At 39.9% G+C, this 23,281-nt stretch overlaps 1 protein-coding gene across 3 annotated transcripts in view; it reads left to right on the forward strand.

Moving 5' to 3' along the window:
* KCNMA1 (potassium calcium-activated channel subfamily M alpha 1) overlaps nucleotides 1-22,065 on the forward strand; it is a 748,255-nt gene extending 726,190 nt beyond the window's left edge. For 2 of the 3 annotated variants that reach the window (XM_060111630.1, XM_060111620.1), the window contains 3 exons: nucleotides 8,063-8,257; nucleotides 10,285-10,403; nucleotides 12,333-14,983. In XM_060111630.1, coding sequence (XP_059967613.1) covers nucleotides 8,063-8,257; nucleotides 10,285-10,403; nucleotides 12,333-12,582 — 564 coding nt within the window. In that variant the 3' untranslated portion in view covers nucleotides 12,583-14,983. Of the gene's footprint in view, nucleotides 1-8,062; nucleotides 8,258-10,284; nucleotides 10,404-12,332; nucleotides 14,984-21,913 lie in introns of those variants that run through there. The other variant, XM_060111611.1, reaches the window with a different exon arrangement.
* The last annotated feature ends 1,216 nt before the right edge of the window (nucleotides 22,066-23,281 follow it).

Below are 23,281 nucleotides of genomic sequence, written 5' to 3' on the forward strand. Positions count from 1 at the left end.
CCCTGTTTTAAGGTACCTGTTGGCCATTTGAATATCTTCTTGGAAAAATGTCTATTCAGTTCCTTTGCCCATTTTTTAACCAAATTTTGGGGGTTTTTTTGCTTCTGAGTTGTATAAATTCCATTTACTGCCTTTTTTAGAAATTTAGAATAAATATATTTTCATAGTAGAAAATATATAAAATAAATAAAATTATAGGAAAAGATGAAAATCAGTCAGAATTCTATTACCAGGAATTAATCGCCATGTAAAATTTGGGGGTACCAAATACATAATATTTTTATATAACTATAACATAATACTACATAATACTAAGTATTTATATAATACTAAATAGTTTTACATAACTATAACTATATCTGTGGGGGTCTGCACTTTTAACATGAGTTTTAGATCATAGTGTTTTTTGGATCCTGCTTTTTGAATATTTTAATGTTATGTCATGTAACATAACATGCTCTGAAAGCATAATATTAATATCTGTACAATTTAAGTCACATAAGTGTATCATTATTTATTTAATCATTACCATATTGTTGAAAAAAATTTTTTTCCAGATAACCAATTTCCCCTAAATCATTTGTTGAGTAAACATCCCTTCTCCATGGTGCATTATGCTTTCCTTATCATATTAAGAAATGAAACAGCAAACTTTTTTGTAAAGGGCCAGATGGTGAATATTTTAGGCTTTTGAGAGCCGTACAGACTCTGTTGAAACTACTCAATTCTGCCATTTTAGCATAAAAGCTGAAAGCATTTTAGTAAAGCATTTTAGTAAACAAATGGGCATGTCTGGGTCTCAATAAAACTTTATTTAAAAAAAAAAACAGGTGGCAGTCAGGATTTGGCCCAAGGCCCTGATTTTCAATTCACTCTGGTTGATCTTCTAATTTTTAATATTGCCTACAATGTTTAGTTATAAACTCTTTAATATTTATTATAATATCTCAGAGGACATTTTTATAAACTGTTCCAGAGGAAATTTAGCATAATTTTATCAAGTTTAAAAACATATCAACTCACTAAACTCACTAAATATCCTCTTGCTATTTCATTAATTGTTGCTTTATTATTTCATCCTTCTGTTTTTCTAAGATAAAAAAGAACAACAAAAAATTCTTTTAATACTTAGAATTATTTGCTGAAATTCTTTCATATTTAATAATAAAAGCATTTAAGGCTCTGAATTTGTCTCTGTAGCTTTGGCCTCAATCCATGACATTTTTATATGTCATTTTCAAACAATCTTTAATTTTTAGTACTTTGTATTCTGAGTTTGATTTCCATCTTGACCCACAGTTATTTAGGATACTTTTTAAAAAAAACTTGGAAGTGTTGGGATATTTACTTTTGTACCTACTACTCTATTTATTTTTTAAATATAGACCATACAGCTTATACTTTATTATATATATTGAGATTTTATACTTTAGGCCATCGATCATACTTTGTAATTATTCTTTGGATGCTATCTAAAATGTTATGAAGTTTAGCACAAATCTACTAAATACCCTTATTACATCCTTCATTTCCTTATATTTTGGTCTCTTTGAGCTGTGAAAACAAGAATCACAATGATATTTCACATATCAATTTTACATATGACTCTCAGTCCATGTTTAATTTACGATAATGGCTAATTCGTTTTGCTGTCTATATTTCAGTTATAATATTTTCTCCATAAATATGTTATATATTTATTATAAATTTTAATTATGAAAATAGAGTTAAGTCGCTTAATGTAATATTTAAAATTTTTCCCTTTAAATATACTTTTCTTTGCCTGTTTTGTTTTGTTTTTTCCTCTTTATCTCTGAGACACCAGAGTTTGATTTTGGTTTTTGAACAAGTTTGAGAATCTTTGCCCTTTTATCAAATCATTTAGCTCATTTATGTTTAGCTATATAACCTACAATGCTAAAATTTTGCATTATGCTTTATGATTCTATAATTGTGTCTTTAATTATCTGTCTTTGGGTACATGGTCTGTATGCTTCTTTTCTCTAGTGATGTGAAAATTATACATTCTATTTTTAACTCTAGTTAGTGGTTACCAGACACTCTATAAATATACTTGAAACTATATTTTCTTAGTATTATTATCTAGAAAGATGTAGTAGCTCTTGATTCCTCCCTCTATAAGATCAGGGAATTTACATGTCTTAACTTTCATCCTCTTTCTCCTACCTCATTTTTCTGACTTTTAAAAATAATTTAATATTACTGTATTAATAGATAATTTTATGTCATATTTTTTCTTTCAAGAATTACTTTTGACATTTGCCTTCAGTTTTGTAGTAACATATCCTTTATTAAATTCCATGTTTTAATATATTTCACCAGCATTTTTTTTTTTTTTTTTTTGCTGTACGCGGGCCTCTCACTGTTGTGGCCTCTCCCGTTGCGGAGCACAGGCTTCGGATGCACAGGCTCTGGACGCGCAGTCTCAGCAGCCATGGCTCACGGGCCCAGTTGCTCCGCAGCATGTGGGATCTTCCCGGACCAGGGCACGAACCCGTGTCCCCTGCATCAGCAGGCAGACTCTCAACCACTGCGCCACCAGGGAAGCCCCTTCACCAGTATTTTTAAACAAAATTTGCTCATTTTTTAATTTTTAAAAGTTTAAAAAGATCTTGAAGGAAGATGATTTTGTTTCTGAGTATTTTTTAAATGAAGTAAATCCATAAATGCTTAGGTACCTAGAGAAAAAATATTTCTATTGATTTCACAGATGATCAACAGTTTAGCTATGTGTAGAACTCTTGGAATAAATGTGTCCTTTCAAAACTCAGTTGATATAGCTCTTTCCTAGATAAGTCTCTGGCTAACCTGATCTTGTACATTTTTTTTTTCCTAACAGCATTGTGTTAGGTCACTTTTTTCCTTTACTATTTTAAATTCAAATGTTCATCTAGTACAGGTCTAGGTGTTGGCTGCATTCACTCGGTGAACCATCTTCATCCTCATCCTCAGTTCATTCCTCAGCTCAGGACAGGTTGTATTCATTTGTTTCCTTGCTTGCTTGCTCATTTTTACCTGTTTGAATTTTGTTTACAACTTTCATTTGTGAACACTTGCTATTTATCAATTTGACCTCTGTTGTCTTTCCTCAACCAGCATTCTCATTAAAAAAAGAAAGAAAGAAAGAAAGAAAGAAAGGGAAAGGAAGGAAGGAAATCTCTACACATTTCTCTATGTAGTTGTTCAGGTGATTTTCTTAGTTTTAATTCCACATTTTTTTGTGTGTGTATGTGTGATTTTCAGTTCTACAGCTTATTGCTTTTTTTATTGTGATAGGAACACTTAATATGAGATCTACCCATTTAACACATTTTTCAGTGTACAATACAGTATTTTTAATTACTGCTTCTTAACAGATAAAAATCTGGCCATTACAAGTTTAGTTACCTTTTAACTCTTTTTTAAAAACACCTTTATTGAGCTATTGTGAACATCATGCAATTCACCCGTTTAAAGTGTACAAGTCAGTGTTTTCTACTATAATCACAGATACGTACAGCCATCACCACAGTAGATTTTAGAACATTTTCATTGGCTCAAAAAGAAACTCCATATCCTTTAGCTATCCCCACTACCCCTCTGTCTCCTTCCCCCCAGCCCTAAGCAACATTAGTCTACTGACTATCTTTATAGATTTGCCTCTTCTGGACATTTTAGATAAGTGGAATCATATAATATGTAGTCTTTTGTGACTGGCTTCTTTTACTTAGCATAATGTTTGGAAGGTTCATCCATGTTGGAGCATGTATTAGTACTCCATACCTTTTTATGGCCTAATGATCATGCATGGATATAACACATTTTGTTTGTGCATTCATTAGGTGATGGACATTTGGATTATTTCTACATTTTAGCTATTATGAATAATGCTGCTATAAACATCCATGTACAAGTTTTCATATGGACATATTTTTTCATTTCTCTTGGGTCTATACATAGGAGCAGAATTACTGGGTTATATGGTAACTTGTTTAACCATATGAGGAACTGCCAAACTGTTTCCCTAAGTGGCTGCATCATTTTATATTCCCACCAGCATTGTGTTAGGGTTCTAATTTCTCCACATCCTCACCAACTCTTGTTATGATCTTTCTTTTTTATTTTAGCCATCCTAGTGGGTGTGAAGAGGTATCTTATTGAGGCTTTGATTTGCATTTCCCTGATGACTAGTGATGTTAAGCATCTTTTCATTTGTTTGTTTAACATTTGTATGTCTTTTCAAGAGAAATGTTTATTCAAGCATTTTTTCCATTTTTAAATTTGAGTCACTTTTCTTTATGTTCTTGTGTTGCAAGATTTTTTAATATATATTTGGATACTAGACCCTTATGGGATATATGGTTTGCAAATATTTTCTCTCACTCTGTAGGGTTTCTTTTCACTTTCTGGATAGTGTACTTTGTGCACAAACAATTCTCAATTTTGATGAAGTTTAATTTACATATATTTTTTCTTTTGTTGCCTATGCTTTGGGTGTCATATTTAAGAATCAGTTTTCAAATCAAAGTTCATAGTGATTTACCTTTATGTTTTCTTCTAAGTGTTTTATAGTTTAACCTTTTATATTTAGGTCTTTGATCCATTTTGAATTAATTTTTGCATATGGTGTGAGGTAGGGGTCCAAATTTATTCTTCTAAATGTGGATACCCAGTTGTGGTAGCAACATTTGTTTAAAAGACTATATTCTTTCTCTGTAGAATGGTCTTGGCACCTTTGTTGAAAATCAATTGATACACAGTGTATGAGTTTATTTCTGGACTCTCAATTTGATTCCAATAGTCCATGTCTATCCTTATGGCAATAACATACTCTCTTGATTATAGTAGCTTTGTGGTATATTTTAAAATCAGGAAGTGTGAGTCCTCCAACTTTGTTTTTCCTTTTCAGGATGGTTTGGTTATTTGGGGGGTGCTTGCAATTTCACATGAATTTTAAAATCAGTTTTTCCATTTCAATAAAAATGGTCTTTGGGGTTTTTATAGCCATTGCATTGAATCTGTAGATTGTTTGGGGGAGTATTGCCATCTTAAGAATGCTAAGTCTTCCAGTCCATGAAGTTGAGATGTCTTTCCATTTATTTAGATTTTCTTTAATTTATTTCAACAATATTTTGTAGTTTCCAGTGTACCAATCTTGAACCTCCTAAATTTATTCCTACGTATTCTATTCTTTGTGAAACTATTATAATGAGAGTTGTTTTAATTTAATTGTCTTAATTTCATTCTTATATTGTTCATTGCAAGTACATAGATACACAAATGATTTTTGTGTATTGTTTTTTGTATCCTGCAAACTTGCTGAACTCATTTATTACCTATAATATCATTTTAGTGTATTCTTTAGGATTTTCTATTTACAGGATCATGTCTTCTGTGGATAGAGATAGTTTTACATCTTCCTTTTTGATATGGATAACTTTATTTCTTTCTAGCCCTGGCTAAGACCTCTAGTGCTATGTTGAATAGAAGCAGTGAGAGTTGGCTTCCTGGTCTTGTTCCTGATCTAAAAAGAAAGCATCCAGCCTTTCACCAATAAGTCTGATGTTAGCTGTGGGTTTTTAATATATGCGCTTTATCAGGTTGAGGAAATTCCCTTTCACTACTAGTTTGTTGAGTGTGTTTGTCATGAAAAAACATTGGATTCTTTTTAACCATTTTTTTATTACGTTCATTTTAATTTCAATATCTTACATTTAAAAATAATTGAATAAGTTGTATGAAGGCAGCTTTCTTACCATCTGATCTTTTACTTGTTATAGACACTCTATATTTTTTTTAAATTGATTTTGATTCTAAAACAAATGCTTCCTAAATTTTTTTTACGTCTTCCAGTAACTATTTAACCAATCAAAAGAATGCTTTTCCTTTATATCTTAAATGCTGTTGCTCCCTTTTTAAAAATATTTATATTGGCTCTTTCTTTCTCTCTGTACATCGGAGCAAGGAGAGGTCTGTTTTTCAGTGTACGAGGTCGTGAATGTTCTGCCGTCCACATTTCATGCCAGTGGACTCCTCCCTGGGTCTTGATCTAGAAGGGTAATTATAGCACAAAGGCCTTTGTCACAGTTCTGTGTCCAGCACTCCTTCATTTAATGTGCTGCAGAGCTGGGGTCGGGGGGTGGTCTTCTGCTTCTGATGATGGGCTGTTGGACTATAGGGAAGGGGATTTACCTCCAAAGACTTTGGGAAATGTTTTTACATGTGCCCTGAACCAGCCTCCACCAGAGTTCACCTGTGGTGGCCAGTCCTGTGGAGGCTGTCACAGTCCAGGATGCAGTCCCCCTTGACCCTCACTGGGCCTTTGCTCAGTCTAAATGGGGTCTTGTCATGGAGGCAGCCTGAGAAGTGCAGATTCAAGGGTAAAATGAATGGCCTTGGTTTGCACCACCCCCCTCTCCCTGCCACCACCAACCCACCCAAAAAAGCCAGAAAAGATTTTTTAAAAGGGAAGATTGGGAATGGGTTGACCTCTCCTCACCAAAGGCCTGAGACTCTGATATCAGGCCAGAAAGTATTTCTCAGTGCTTCCTGTGCGTGAAGCACTTTTCTAAGTGCCTCGCACATATTGGCTATATAGTCCTTATAACCACTCTATTATATTTTACAGATCATGACACTGAGGCACAAAAATGAGAAATAACTTTCCAAAGTCACGCAGCTACTAAGTGGTGAGGTCAGCGTTAAACCTCCAGCCTGCCTCTCACCCCTTAACCGCGCCAGCAACATTTCCTCCCTTACTTGTTCTTCTGCTTCTCTGCCCCAGGGCATATCTGAGCTCTGGTAGATGATACATTCTCCTTAGGGTCTGACTGGTTCTGACTCACACTCCTAGTTTCCTTTGCTATTGAAATTTTGTATCACTTTGGGTATTTTTGTGAGTAGTTCAGTGAGGAAAGTGATTCTGGCCTGGCTAGCAGCTATCATCTTAACTCAGAAGTCCTCATGGAATTCTTTGCATATAAACTTGATCTTAATGACAGTGCTTATTTTACGGATGAGAAAATCAAAGCCCAGAATGATTAGGCAACCTCCCCTAAGACCTAGGCCTAGTGATGGCCAAGCAGGAGAGAACTCATCCTTACCCCACTAGATTTTTGCCAGGTGAACTGTCCAAAAAACTGCTGAAGTTAAAATGCAGCTGTCTTGCCTAACCTGCTCCCAAAGGTCCATCCATCCTCAAAAGCCACAGGCAAACTTTGGCTTGATATTATTTAGCCTGTTTGATTTCTTCTTACACTGGAAAATGGAAAACAGACCCTTAACTGACATTTTTCTCAAATTAGGCTGTGTGACAAATGTCTTTTTGAGCTCTTTTATTTGACATCCTATTACATTTTTAAAGCTCCCATTGTCTTGTTCCTGACAGACCTGTTATGTTTCAGATGTGAGACAAATGTACACGTGTAGAGGGAAACTTCTTTAATAAGCTATATTCACCTCAGACCACTGAGGTTACATAAAAGCAAAAACACCAGGGGATCCACCTTGTCATAAATTGATCTGGCATATTTAATTGACAGAGACTTCTGGTTTAGCCTGTTATCAAAGCATGTGATAAAATTGTTGAACGTGTGGCCTTCATGATGCTCTTGGCATCTCATTCCAACCGAGAGAGAAGTTCTGCCATTGTTGGAAGAGGCAGCTTCCTGGCACGTGGGTTACAGGAACTCAGAGGCCGTCCTGCCTGGGTCGGGCTGCATTTTCTTACACACACCCAAGGTCCCTGAGCAAGCAGGAGAGGAAGCCATATTTACATCCCAATTAGCACGGATTATGATAAACACCAACCATTTTGACGTTAGCCCTTAAATGAAAATCCCCTGAATCAGTTTTTAAAAGTCAGGCTCTCGTGGCAGAACCAAGTAGGAGAGAAAAGAATTGAATAATTGGAGGCTGCTGTCTTTTCACTTCCCACATAAAATTATTTGAAGAGACAGGCCAGAACTTTAAACAGGAGATATCAAGGAAAGTTGTAATTTGAATGTCGGTTGTCATGACTTTAGGATGTTTGCTTAAAGGAACCTCCCCGTTCTCTTCCCAGACATACTTCAATGACAACATCCTCACCCTGATACGGACCCTGGTGACCGGAGGAGCCACGCCGGAGCTGGAGGCTCTGATTGCCGAGGAGAATGCGCTGCGCGGGGGCTACAGTACCCCCCAGACGCTGGCCAATAGGGACCGCTGCCGCGTGGCCCAGTTAGCACTGCTGGACGGGCCCTTTGCGGACCTGGGGGTGAGTTCAGGGGGCAGAGGGCACCTGAGCTGGCTGTTTGGGAATGAAGGGATCCAAATGTGTCAGACAGTTGACAAGCTAGGTCTCCGCCTTTGCTACTTTCTACAGGAAAAGAACTGTAAGAGGTGATGCTTATGGCTTACTGTGAAGCAGGCACTGGGCTTTACATGTATTCATTCATTTTAGTCCCCATGGTGACCCTTTGACGTAGGTTCCCTTATCAGACGCTTTAAGGAAAGGGGCTCAGAGAGACTGAGGACTGGCCCTATAAGGAATTTGCACTAGGGATCCTGGCTTCAGAGCCTGTGGGCTTACTGACTCCCCTCAGGTACCTTCTGCCACAGATGGGAGGCATGGGGTGGGGGGGCAGGTTCCAAATGCAGCCAAGGCTGGGAGCGTTTTCTACAGGTCTTAGCATGACTCAGGGCCACTTAACCCCAACTGCACATTAATAGGCCTGCCAGAGTGCCTAAACCAGGCTGGTGTGTGCAACCCAGAGGGAGACATCAGTCACCTCTGCAGCAGTGGGGGCATGGGGGAGAGTGAATGGGTCCAGCCTCAGAATTAGGTGACCTCGGTCTGGAATTAGAGACGTTAAAGAATCCACATGAGATGCTGTTGGTTTGGCCAGCGGGTCTATGTGCACATAATAAGCTACGGTGTTCTGAAAACCACCAGTGCTGGGGTCATGCCCAGAATCCTGGGGGCTGAGTACAACCATCAGTGGTTTTTAAAACTCCTCGTGGGCTATTAATTCTGAGGCTGGGCCCAGTCACCCTCCCCCATGCCCCTGCTGCTGCAGAGGGACCCATGCCTCCCTTTGGGTTCCACGCATCAGCCTGGCTCAAGCACTCTGGCACAAGTATGCAGTCTTGACCCTTATTCCCAGCCCAACGCCATGGATGCATTCAAGGGCTGGAGCCACCAGTCTTGGGAGCCAGTAAACCCATTGTACAAAAAATAGTGCCACCCAGAAAGTCCAAATAGTAGAAAAGGAGCCAAGGAAAGGGTCACTTTCTCCATTTCTTCTGAAACCCTGATGCCAACTTGCACTATATTTTAGTTTAGTTATGGGCAGGGATCTGTGCTAGACTGGGCTTTTTTAAAAGGCCACCTCCATAGCTAGTGGCTCTTTTCATCATCATTTACTCATTGATACACTTTAAAAGAAAAAAGACTTTAAATAATGATAAGATCTGGCTCCTTTTGTGTTCTCTAATGTGATGCCCATCTGAAAATTTCGGTAACAGGAAGGACAGATGCAGTCACTTTATTCCCAGTGAAGTCAGCCTTTGGTGCCCTTCCTATAATAATATCTACCTGAAGCCAACTGGCTGCATGAAGCCAGCATTTCTGAGTGAATGAGCTTGCTTTCACGTTCCGCATCAGGCCCCAGACCCTTGGAAGGTGACTGTGAACTGATTAGAACTGTGAATCCCAGTTATTCAGCCTGCAGACCTCCAGCTCCTGGGGAAACACATTCCCTTCCACCCTTGCCATCTCTGAGGTCTGTAAATTGTGCTTTTCACACAGTCCTTCTCTGAAAGAGTCTGTCACCATAGTACCTGGTAGGGTCTTTTCTCCTGGCAGTGATTTTCATTATCACTCGAGCAGTTTTGACAACACGGTCAGATCACAGTGATTACAGCTGAGCTGGGGCTAAACATCATCACCATTTTGCAGAGCTGGTTTCTTCTCCTCAGCTGAACAGACATCTGAGACCTTCAAGCTTATACCATCACTTAAAATAAGGAGAGGCCCCATCTCCTTGGAGCTCTCATCGCTGCAGATGGAAAACTAGAGAGAACCAGAGGAAAACCCATTATTATCTGATCCCCAAAAATCACCGGTATTGAGGTGTAAGCTGTAAACCACACTAACTTCTTCAGCTACGGTTCCTTGGTACAGACCTTCCGACTCAGGAGACACTGAAATGAGCTTTCATTAAAAAGCCCTTTTCTCCCCGGGACCTCTCCTTTCAGGCAAATAAAAATGCTTTTTCTCTCTGTTCTTTTGTTGACTCCCAGGATGGTGGTTGTTATGGTGATCTGTTCTGCAAAGCTCTGAAAACATATAATATGCTTTGTTTTGGAATTTATCGGCTGAGAGATGCTCACCTCAGCACCCCCAGCCAGTGCACGAAGAGGTGAGTATGTTTCCACTCCCACCCGCAAGGCAGAGACATAAATGCCCTCTCCTGTCCCCCACAACGAGGGCAAAGGTCTACATACACACTCTCAACGTGCAAATTACTCTGCCCACATTAAATCCGTCACTGAGTTTGTTGGTTGTGGGAAGCTTTTTTCTTTAGTTACTAATAGCAGATATAAAGACATTGTGGGAAAAATTCAAGTTTTATGGGATAGTTCCATCCATCACCTAATTACAGAAGTCTGAAGGCAAGCATGTCCTCCAAACTCCTGCTACTGGGATAATTCTGTTGGTACCTAATATAGAAATATTTCATATTGCTACTGTTTAAGGTAAATGGTTCCTTCGCCGTGTCTTAGACACCTATATATATATATAATTTTTTTATTGAAGTATAGTTGATTTGCAATGTTGTGTTAACTTCAGGTGTACAGCAAAGTGATTCAGTAATGTGTGTGTGTGTGTGTGTGTGTGTGTGTATATATATATATGTTCTTTTTCATAGATACCTATCTTTTTACTTAATGTATTTTTCAATTGACTTACTTTTATATATGTATTTTAAAGAAAACTATATATTATTACCTGAAGCAGAAAAAAAATAACATTTCATAAATGCTAGCTGTATTTTTCTAATAAACATTAAAGTACATTCATAGCAGCCTAAAATTAAAAGTACATCCTAGAATTGCCAAAATCAGTGTGTTCATGTAATATACCCCAGGAAACAATGCCATAGAGATGAGTGTCTCTCAGACCTGCTTGCGTAGTAGAATCACTGCAGGTACTTTTAAAAAGTAGTCTGATGACTCTGACTTAACTGGTATGGAATGAAAATATGTAGTTTTAATGCCCAGAGATTACAGTTGAGCTGGAGTTGAGCATAATTGCTGTACACCAGTGGGTTCTCAAAGTTAGGTGAACATGAGAATCATCTGTAAAGCTTGTTAAAACACAAATTGCTGGACCCCACGCTCAGAGTGTCTGACTCAGTAGGTCTTGGGTGGGGTTGCTTAAGAATTTGCATTTTAACAGCAAGGACCTACTGTATAGCACAGGGAACTATATTCAGTACCTTGTAATAACCTGTAATGGAAAAGAATCTGAAAAAGAACATATATATGTGTATATATATATATATATATAGAGAGAGAGAGAGAGAGAGAGAGAGAGAGAGAGAGAGCTGAATCACTTTGCTGTACACCTGAAACTAACACAACATTGTAAGTCAACTATACTTCAATAAAAAAAAAAGAATTTGCATTTTTAGGAAGTTCCCAGATGATGCTGATATGTCTGGCCTGAGGACCACAATTTTGAAATCCCCTGCTAGAAATGAAACAAAGTGATTTTTAGTTATGTCTAGTGTTAACCAGGGAAAAACATGATCAAATTGAGGAGAACAGCTAAAGCCTGAGGGACACATAGGCAGGGAAGTGTTTTATATTCTTCCATTAAGTGAAATCCTCTACCAAGGTTGATTTTTAAACGATAAAGAGGGAGGGAGGATTAAGATTTTGCTAGATCATGGTAAACAAAGATCCTGTGACATATGTCCGAGATTGTGAGAACATTCTAGAATGAGAGATGCAGTGCAATCCTGGAAACCTCCTGCATGCCCTCAGGCCACTCAGGATCAGAAGGGAACTTGATATTGTATTGAAAGGGGTACGTAGACCACAGGAAGTACTGTTTGGTTCTCCCATGACTGGAGCTAATTCAGCATCTCTGCCAGGGCTCATGGCTGACTTCCTCTGTTGAGCTAAACAGAGGAAGAGTTTGTTCCACTTGGAAGATACTGTTTAAGGCCTTGGACCAGCTGGAAGTCCATCTCCCAGATCCTCGGGTAGACCTGGTTTGGTTCAGAGGTGAAACCTCCACCGAGTTATCCTCATTCTATGACCTCTTTGCTCTCCGCGTCCAGGTATGTCATCACCAACCCCCCGTACGAGTTTGAGCTCGTGCCGACGGACCTGATCTTCTGCTTAATGCAGTTTGACCACAACGCCGGCCAGTCCCGGGCCAGCCTCTCCCATTCCTCCCACTCGTCCCAGTCCTCCAGCAAGAAGAGCTCCTCCGTTCACTCCATCCCATCCACAGCAAACCGACAGAACCGGCCCAAGTCCCGGGAGTCCCGAGACAAACAGAAGTACGTGCAGGAAGAGCGGCTCTGATATGTGTATCCACTGCCTCCGTGTGTGAAACTGTATCTGCCACTCATTTTCCCAGTGGGTGTTTCCAACAGTAACTTTCCCCATTTTCCCCTGTAGTCCCCCCCTTTTCTTTACACATATTTGCATATGTATGATAGCGTGCATGTGGTTGTCATTTTTATTCCACCACCATAAAACCCTTGAGCACAACAGCAAATAAGCAGACGGACCAAAAGTTATTTATGATTCTAGGGGAAAAATAACCCTAAGGCATGCTCCAGACATAAATAGCTCACTGCAGGAATGAGTTCACAGATAAGAAGGGAGCGCTTGTGATACACATCCGTTATGCAAAGCAAGTTTAGTTAATGTAGAAGAAAAGTTTATTCTGATGTTTAAGGATTATCAGGGTGCTTTGGGTTTTCTTTTTGTTGTTGTTTTTCCTTCTTTCTCTTGTTTTTCTTTTTTTTTTTTTATATATACACACAATAATATATACACACGTTTATTTGAAACAAGCAACCAAAACATATTGGTTTTTTCCACTCTCTGGGCCGAAATATCGCGAAGCATTTGAAAGGCTTTTGCCATTTGTGTAGATGATGAAGCACCTGCTTGTTAGAACATTGGAGATTTTTTTAGTTACTCACCAAGGCCTTTTGTCCCAGAGCTAGCTTCCTTTGGGAGTTCATATGAACATTTCTTCCCTTACTGTGGAGGAAAGAATAGTTCCCTTCGTGGAAGTATCAAATGCTAGTCATTTTATTTAAGTGAAAAGAGGTTTGATTGCATATTAAATTGTTATTCTGTCTCCTTATGCTGCCATATGAATAGCTGTTTTTTCCTCTCACTTTTGACATTTGGGATGAAAAGCCATATGTATCATAAATATCAGATGTAAGTCATTAAAAACTGCCTTCCTGGGACTTTTACATCTTTTAAAAGGTGAATTACTTACCTTATGTACAGAATAAATAATGCTCAGGAAAGAGCAAGTATTTTTCCACGCATTCTCAGGGGATCTTTTTACTCCCCTTTGTTTGATTAGTTAGGGCCCCAATGCTAGTGAGGAGCAAGGGCTGGGGCTGCGGTAGAGAGAGGAAGATAAACCCAGCAGCAGATCATGTTTTTCTAGGAGCCGACATGCTAAATAAATCAGAATGTAGGAGGATCAAGCCACAGTTGACTCAACAAAGACAAAAGCCAGCTACTACCTTCAGCTGTTGGCACAGCTGCATGATGCTGGCTGTCCCAAAGCAGAAAGCTGGTGGGAAAAATTCCTCATCATCAATTTCTTTAACGTAGCCAATCCACTTAGGCAGGTGAATGACAGTAATAGAGAATGACCCCCTTGTCATTACCAGATGGGAGAGAAGAAAAAGAGTGCAACAGTGAGCCAGACACATTTTGGTATAATTATTTTTTCTTTCATTTTCTTTCTTTCTTTTTTTAAAGTTAGTAAGCATGAGGGAAAAGGTAGAAAAATAACCCTTTTTTCAATATACAGTTGTCAGATATTCTATGCATGCAAATCATGCTTTAGGCAGTACAGTAGTTCTTAAAAATCGGCCAACTCCACCATGACCAAATTCTTGTATGGATGGACTAGCCCTGGGCTGCTATATACCTATTTGAAATGTTTACTTGAAAACAAATTCCATCAAACAGCATAGGGTGGAGGGGAGGAGAAAAATGTCACAGCTGTAACCATCTCTAAAAAGGTGTTTTTATGGTGAATGTTTTGGGTTTAGATTTTGGATTCCCTGTCCCCCCAAGCATGATAGTTTTGGAGATTTGCTTGCTGTGTGAATTGACAAGCACTTTTACTGACAAAATGGTGAGGCTCCGTCAGAACATCCGTCCCCACACCCAAGACAGAGCAGTGCAGTGTTGCAATCGGTATTGGGGTGGGGAATCATTGTATACATGTATATTAAAAAGCCCTATGAGTGGAAGACTTTTTTCAAATTATTTTTGTCCCTATATATATTGATTTATATATTACGTATAACTATCTTTTTATATATAACTATATATATACACATATATACAGATATATGTGTGTGTGTATATATATACACACACACACATACACACACACATATCCCCTAGTTTTGGATCATGAAGAGCTCTTCATGCGTTCTTTGCAAAGGAGCTTATAAAGTTATACCCTCAGAACATTTATAACTATAAGAATGTGCCAGTTAAAGTGCTCAACAGGAAATATGACAGTTTAAAAGCATTGTAAAACTCACATAGCTTACTTCTCTCTCTAAAGTGCAACAAGGATGAATAGAATGGGCCAAGGTATGACAATTACTGGTTCTGCATGACCTAGCCACTGCTGGGGGTTTTCTTCTATAACGTTGTCCTTGTGAAAACTTTTGTGAAATTAAAAAAAAAAAAGGAGTTACAAATTTTATTCTGTTATTGGTTTGTTTATTTTTATTTCTATTGTTCTGTTTGTGGTTTTATTTATTTATTTTGCTTTTTTTTTTCCTCCCCATCTCCCCACCTCTTCCCTTCCTCCTTCTCCACCTTCCTCCACTTTCTAAATTGCTCAGTGCAATGAGGCTGTCCTGCTGCTACCGCTAGACCCCTTAGAGTTTGTTTTGGTGTTCCTGGGTTTGGGGTTGGGTCATCTGGGGGAAACTTCTCTCCATCTGGCTTGCCTTTCAATCTGCACGTGGCCTCCCTGCCCACCTTGGTACCTTGCTCCAAGTCCAAAAGCATTTTCCCATCAAGAAACCCAGCTTCCTCCACTTCCCCCCATTATCACCACTCCAACCCAGTCCCCCATCAGTCTGTCCACATTTCTGTGTTTATCTTGGCAAGACCGACTAAATCAAGTGATGATGCCAGGTGATAAGCTTTTCTGGAAAACGTTTGCAGCTTTTCCACTTGGCAAACTTGCTTCTTGGTCAATAGTTCACCCTCCTTTCAATTTAAACCAGGAGGGTTATTAATGGTAAAGAGCATTGGTCTCCTTGCAGTTGGATCAGTGTGACCCCCAAATTAAAGCTGTTCAGCTGGATATATCAACTCAATAGCCCACACCCAGTCATCTGGGGCTTGATGATTCAGTCTCTATATTACCTGGATCTCTTCTCCCACCTGCCTTTCAGACACTTGTGAAATCCCAACCAGAGACTGGGCAGATAGAGAGAAGTAAATCCAAAATATGTTTTTTATACAATCTGTTAGCAGCTCTGATGAGAGGACCTTGTGACGGGAATGGAGTGGGAACAGACTGTGACTTGTGATGAAATTTTGGGATTTTCCCTGGACTTCAGGCGTACAGTTGAGAGTTGATTGTACTTGGCTAATGATATATTCAGTGATGAAAAAGGTATCATTATTACTTCTATTTTTTATGAGCCCAAACTACTATATTGTTTTTTCCTCAGTTGAATGAAGAATCTCTTCCATGGGTTTTCATGTGACCCCAAACTTCTCATCCTTCTTTCAGGTTCTCTTAGGAAGCAGGCTTACAAGGTTTTCATATGACGTCTCTCCTCTTCCCCCTTTCCACCCCAAAAATAAACAAGTAGGTCAGGGTGGAAAGCGAAAGAGTTTTTGAAGAGAAAGGATGTGCACTTAAAGAGAACAATAGCTAGAAACTCAATTATCTGCGCCATTCTAAAAGAGAAGCAGTTCGTAAGCCATTCAGTTCAGTTTGTTTTAGGCTTTGAAAGGGGTGAACCTTAAGTAAGTGGATAGACCAGGAGGCACAGTGAAACCCTCTCAGCCTCAACACTCAGGTGATCATGAAATCAACATCCCTAATATCTGCTACCCAGGGTCCTCCCTGAAGCCAGTTCAAACGGATAAAGAGAAACTTGGACCCTTATAGTTAGCTTTCTACCATTATTGGGAGAGGTTTCAAATTCTATTATGAATATTACAGGTTATGACCCAGAACCTTACTCTCAATAGGTGCTCAATAAATATTTTTTAAATGAATTGACCTTAAAAATTCTTATACCTTTAATCATTTGACAAGTTATCTTCACCTCCTTGGCCTATCTTAGCCAATTTCAAGGAATGCCTGTAGATGGTTCACAATGCTGTCACTGTTGTTGGCACTTTCTCAAGCTGAATACACAGCTTCTGAGAAAGGGGAACACCCCCGTAAGTTCAGTGAGTGGAGAGACTGACTCTGCCCCCTGCCAGCATCCTCAGGATCCCAGATGACCAGAGGAACCTTTTGACGGCTCTTCTTCCGCATGGGAAAAGCCGAAAGGTGTCTGCATCCCAATAGAGACAATTAAATCAACCTGCCAGGTTCCTATAGCAACAGGCTCCTGAAGGAGAAAGAAGAGAGTGCAGAAACTTCAGGGCCTGCAGAAATCAAGACAGGGTAAAAAATCAATGTCTCAATCAGCTTCTTTCAGCCCACCCCTGCTTTGTCATAAGGTGATGAAGTAGCTGTGGGCACCTGTCACTAACTTGGTAGACTATCTCCCACCAGGAGATTGTACATCCATCACGTAGGGAGGTGAGAGGGATCATCCCCTACCGCCTGAAAGGGAGGAGTGAAAAGTCCACCCTTGGGGTGTCAGCTGGATCGAGCCACAGAAGAGGGCCAGGAGGGAGCAGTTGTTCTGCCTAGGGAATGGCAGCATCAGCCTTACAGTTCAAAGGGGCAAAGAGAGTCATACTGGACAGTTGCAAAGGAGCGAGACAGTTTTCATAAGTAAAAACTGCTCTGGTTCTGGTGCAATTTTCATTTCTGTGAAGTAACCATACTTTGCCCATGGAGAGGAAAGGCGGCAGTATGTGTGAGTGGGGTCCTCTGGCACCTTGGAGTCTGCTAGGCAGGGGGCGGGGGAAGGCCAGACTAGCTCTCCGAAGTGTGAGATGTGAAACCACACAGTGTTACCTTTGAAGGTTTGGGCTCCTTGTTAGCTCTTATGGTTCTCAACTGTTATCTCTATCCAAATGGAATCTTTCCCTTTCAAGCCCTTTCTCTCTGAACTTCAGCTTGTGGTACGGTGAGCAAAGGCCCAATTATTCCAAGTACCTTTGCTGTATCATCATCTCCCCTTTCATGCTCTCTTCTCTGGAGAGTAGTTAAGTGAAAAGGCCAAATCCCACAGCACTGACAACCCACAGAGCCAGCAAAGAGACTCTGTTGTCACAGTGCAGCCTGTTGCTCTGCTTCTGGGTCCCCAGGCAGTTATGTCAGCCCAAGTCTCAAGCCCTTCCCTGCCGTAGCCTACTCCCGTGGGATTCCTCATGGCTGGACGAAGTCCTAACCTTTATTCTAGACCCTTGAATGTCAGTGACGAGAGTAGCAATGGAAGACGCAGGTGGCTTGCAGGTGGGGTAGGCCCCCTGTCAAGTTGAAAGCCAATATTTCAGACACAAGGACCACTGAAGGGTATCACTCCTGCCTCTCCTCCCCTTCCCAAGGAAGGCTACCCAACCGAACCCTTCTCCATCATCTCTGCTGCCCAAATCCCCTTTCTTCTGGCCAGCACCCAAGTTTATACACCTCAGTTCTCCACCCTAGTTTATCTGCAATCACACCAAAAGGCATCACCTCTCCTTATGTCGTCCTTTAGCGCGGAGAGTACTCATATCCATGCTGACCTTATACTAAAAACTAACAAACGCCAAGTGCTTACCCTGGGCTAGACACTCTTCCAAGCACTTTATGTATATTAACTCATTCAATTCTCAAGATAACCTCAGATGTAGATGCTGTTAGTATTTCCATGTGAAAGATACAGAATCCAAGGGACAGGTTTGTTCAAAGTCACCCAGCCAGGAAGTGCCAGAGAGGTATTTAAATCTAAAGTCCATGAACTTTATGCTATAATGCCCCCTAATATTACTAATAATACTGGTAGTCTTAACAGTTCACATTGACTTACCATGTATGTGGATAAGTGCTTCATGGACACTAGCCCCTTTCATCCAAACAACACCATTAGGAAGGTCCATTAGCCCCATTTTACAGATGAGAAACTGAAGTTAAGATACATTATGTAACAACCCGGAGCCACACAACTAGTACGTGAGAGAACCAGATCTCCCCTTGACCTTAACCTACTGCTCTATGCCATCTCCTTGGTTGCAGTGGATGGCTCATGGCATGGCTGGCCTTGATAGGTGACACCTCCCAATGGCAGTGTCACATCTCTCTGCAGTTATTTTCTGGGTTTGATCTTGTTCTACCAGATCACTTGCCACAGACTGTTAAATGCCACTCCTTCCCTGACTTCAGGCACGTGCCACAGTCTATGCACAGTGATGACATCATGCATCACATCTTCAAGAAGCTTATTAACAAATGGATTTCTTTTCCTTTGGCAGGGAGGAGGCCCTCAAAACCAGATCCATTGCCCTTCTCATCCTAGGGATGAAAATAAAGCCCCCAGAAATCTTTTTGGCTCATGGGATGAGGCAGGGAGAGAGGAGACCAGCTCAGGGATTTGGATCGACCCTGGACCACTTCAGCACTCACGTGAATTCCTTCCCTGAGTACTCTTCCTTGAGGCCAATTTTGTAGGCACCCAGTGGTGCGGCTCCTTTGGAAGGCACAATTCGATAAACCAAAGTGTCATTTTCATAGCAAAGCTCTCTCCATTGGAGCAGAATGACTGGCAATCGTTAAAGTGTGGTTCCTCTCAAGCCCTTTGGGAGAAACACCTTTGCCCCCAGACATTTTAGTGAAATGCTCAGAGCATTCATCTATTTCCATTTCTTCAACATCATATCTAACCAAGTCTCCAACAAAACAGCTGTTTACATCTTACAAGGCACCCGAATTAAAAAGCCTGTTTCTCAGGCATAACGAAAACCTCAGCTTGTCACCAGGGTACACTTTAGCGCAACTCCTTTTTGTGTTGAAGCTGAATGGCCAAAACACAGGGAGAACTCTGCTTAGATTATATTTATGGCAAGAAATGTAAAAGGAAAGAGAGAAAGAAGCTTAAATGGGGAAATAATGCTCTCTTTCTTACAGACAGCAGGAGGAAATGGATATTCTCTCTGCCGTGAAAGGTCAAGATGCCAACTTTGAATTGAACTGTAAAGACTAAATTCTGAACAATTATTCTCTGCAGCAGTTGTAAAAATTTCAGCAAATTGCAGCTGTCTTAGGTCTTTCACCCAGAAGGCCTACTCATTTCCATCAGTAGAGTTCACTCTCCCTTCCAACCTGGCATGTCCAACCTAGCACTAAATCCCTTTGCAAAATCTGTCCACAGAAGGGCGTGGCCAAAATCAAGGGCAGCTCAGGCAAACAGCACAGACACTGGGTTCAGCTCTTCTGAAAATCATCTTTATACATACACCATTGGAAAAAGTCATAGTTTGAAATTGTTTCAGCGGCCTGGCAATGCTTTTAAAACATGATAACCATCATACTTTACTCCTCTCTGAAAGGTTAGTTTAATCGTAGATCACAAAAAAATTGGTTTCCACAAATGTATAATGGTTCATCTGTGTCACACTTGAACTAAATGCTTTTTTAAATGGAGCTGAAATTATTTTGATGTGTACACAGTCCCGGATTTCTATACAACCTTTTTTAACCAGCCCATCAGGAACCTTGCCTCTACAGCCTCATTAATAATTCAGATGTGCTGATGACTTTAAAAGATCTATGGAATTGAAGCTTAGGAAAAAAAAAAAGCTCTGCTTGACAAAAAGATAAATGAATGTAGAAAGAAGCTGTAGGAGTCTGGCAAGCTGTAGATCATCTCAGAACAGATTGTAACTTTATCATTCTGTCAGGGGGAATAATTTAAAGCACTTAATCAGTTAGCTTCACTGTGAGGATGTAGCATTATGAATTCGTATCGTCCAATCTGTTCAAATCAAAGTGAACTTAATTATAATAGGTGAGAGAGCCAGTGCAGGAAGGAGAGAGAGGGATGGAGAATGATCCAAGAGGCAGGAAGTTTCCTGGGGTGTGTAAACCAAGCTGCTGAACAAAGGTTAGTGAGTGAGCTTTCACCAAGGCTCGTCCTGCCTCCAGCTCGGTGCCTACAATGGGAGCTCAGGGCACTGGACACAACAGGAGGAAGCATGGTCCAAAGAGAGACAAGCAGAGTGGTTGTGAGCTGACCATACATACCGGATCTATAAATCATTAGCCATGCAGGGAGACACACACACACACACACACACACACACACACACACACACACACACCCCTCTATCATGATCAAGCCAGGTGAGCAATTTTGTTAACATATTCATCCAGGACCACTGACAAGGCAGTTATGAATTGCTCTGATAGGCAGAAAAGAAGGCCGGAGAGGCCATTGTCTCTATAGCAGTGGGTGTGCTTGAAAGCTTTTTCCCTTTTTCTTTACTTTCCCTAAGCTACTAAAATGAGGCATATGATTCTCAAGTTAGAATGCACTATTTGCCCCAGTCCCTTTGTATCTGTACACATGGCTGATTTCCCAGAAAATTCCAATTGTAGAAAGAGGCGGGGATGAGGGCTGAGTCTTATGAAATAGCACTGAACTGCCAGGAGGATGCTAGGCCATTTTCATCCTCACCCCAGCCTCTGAATGCCCTGACTCAGCATTCTCTTTCAGCCATCTCTGGATTTAGGGTGGAAATGAAATGCCAAGACTTCGTCAAGCTCCCTTGTTGACAGCTTGGGTGATTATAGTCGGTTAAGATAGTGCCACTAGGAATTCTTTTCATAACTTTATAGCAACATAGAGTTTTCCTTCTTGAAATTAAAGCCATCTCAAAAGCCTCTGAAAACATTGGTTGCTATTCTGATTTTTCACCCTCATTGACCAGCAAAAATCTGTGGGCTTACTTTAAGATCCCCAAAACTGGTTGCAGAAGAAACAAAAGAGTGGTATGATTGAGATATACCTTTAAGTATGCTTGTACAAGCAAAGAAGGAGGTCCTGCATAAGATTCTAGATCACTCAGTCTGTGGAAGGGACAATGTCCCTCAGTTTCCACTCAAATCAATGGATGCACAAATCTTTCTTTAGGTGCAATGCCCATACCTAATATTTGTTATATTCTCCATCTCCTCGCCACTAAAGCTTTTTAGGCCAAGAAATGAACCCCAGAGAACACTGCCAGAGTTAGTCTTCCAACCCCTCTTTATTCTCTGAAGTCCACCCCTGGTGCCTCCAAGTCCCAATAGCCCATTGGTTCATCACTTGCTACGGGCAGCTGAGGTATGTTTCAGGTTCCTGGGTTCTCCCTACACTGCACTGTCTCTCTTACCAATTACTCACTGTCAGCTTCTCTCAATTACCTTTTTTGCATTTTTCAATGAACTTTCCAAAGTCTTTGCCCTAGGACTAATTAAACTTCTCATTTCTCCTTCTTGTTCTCTATCCATTTTGCCCTTTAGCAGAAAAGAAATGGTTTACAGATGAACCGGATAATGCATATCCCAGAAACATTCAAATCAAGCCCATGAGTACCCACATGGCTAACCAGATCAACCAATATAAATCCACAAGCAGCTTGATTCCACCAATCAGAGAAGTTGAAGATGAATGTTGACTCCCAGGAGACCAGAACTATTTTTTTAAAGCCTGACAAACTTCATAAATGGTGACGTGACTTTTCTTCCTCTTACATGCTGAATCACTGGTGGAAACGTTAGGATAAGCAAGAATTGCAAGAAAAATAAAGTAGACACATCTTTCTCTTTGCCTTGAATATTGCTTCCATGTATTTTGGAAAAGAAAATGATTTCATTTATATATGAACATACTAAAATAGTCATGTATAGCCTCTAGCATTTTAAATTATTTTTATTTATTAGAAGGAAAATATATTTTTTCTTTTTTTTCCATTGTCATATATATATTCCCTATATCTAACAATGCAAACTCAAAAGGAATGTGGCCAGACTCCTTATGCATACTTCTCTTCTTTCTCTCTTTTTCTTTGAGGAGAATGATGGTCACCACCACAGTTAATTATAATTAAGGGAAATGGATTATTAAGACAACTTTAAAATGGTCCAATAATGTAAACATGTATTTTAGTAAATTTTAAAAAGAAGACAAAAGAGGGCAGGTGAATTTCCTAGATGGGTATGCATTTTGGCTGTACTGATACCAGCTCTTAATAAATGGAAAGTTACTTATTTTCGAAAGTCATATTTTTGTAGTTTTAGTTTTCATCCTGTATTTCTCACCTTTTGTTCATATATTTAAAGGGAAGACCTTCTTGCAGCTTTTCTACAAATGCCAGATCGGGTTTACCCTGCCAACTAACAATACCAGGAGGGTTGTGAGCATGCCTGGGACATGGAAGTTGAGGACCAGATGCACAGAAGACATTTCTCTGTTTGTTGTTCTAATGGTGGGGACTCCTTCCTACATGCTGTTATGCTTCTCGTTTCATATCTCCAAACCAACCAAGCAGTAATTGCAACTTTGGAAAGGTCTGGTGGACTCTCTCCCCATTCCCCAAGTCCAGGGCTTTTAGCCTGAAAGTTTGTAAACACCAATGAATAGTTTTACTTAACGATAGGATATGATAACACATTCATGCTATTCGAGTTTTTGTGTAAAAGCCAGAAAAGTTCCATGATCAAGGAGATGACTTTTGCCCAGATATAAATTTTGCAGGCTTTCCTTTAGTTGCTGGGACAAAACACACAAACTTGTTACAGCAACCTAAAAAATAATAACAACAAAAGGACAGCAATGAATGCACTTAATATAGACTGTTAGAAAAAGCCTTTGAAAATTACCAGCAATGAAAT

Source organism: Mesoplodon densirostris, chromosome 1 (assembly GCF_025265405.1).
Source record: "Mesoplodon densirostris isolate mMesDen1 chromosome 1, mMesDen1 primary haplotype, whole genome shotgun sequence".
In the NCBI taxonomy this organism is placed as follows: Eukaryota; Metazoa; Chordata; class Mammalia; order Artiodactyla; family Ziphiidae; genus Mesoplodon; species Mesoplodon densirostris.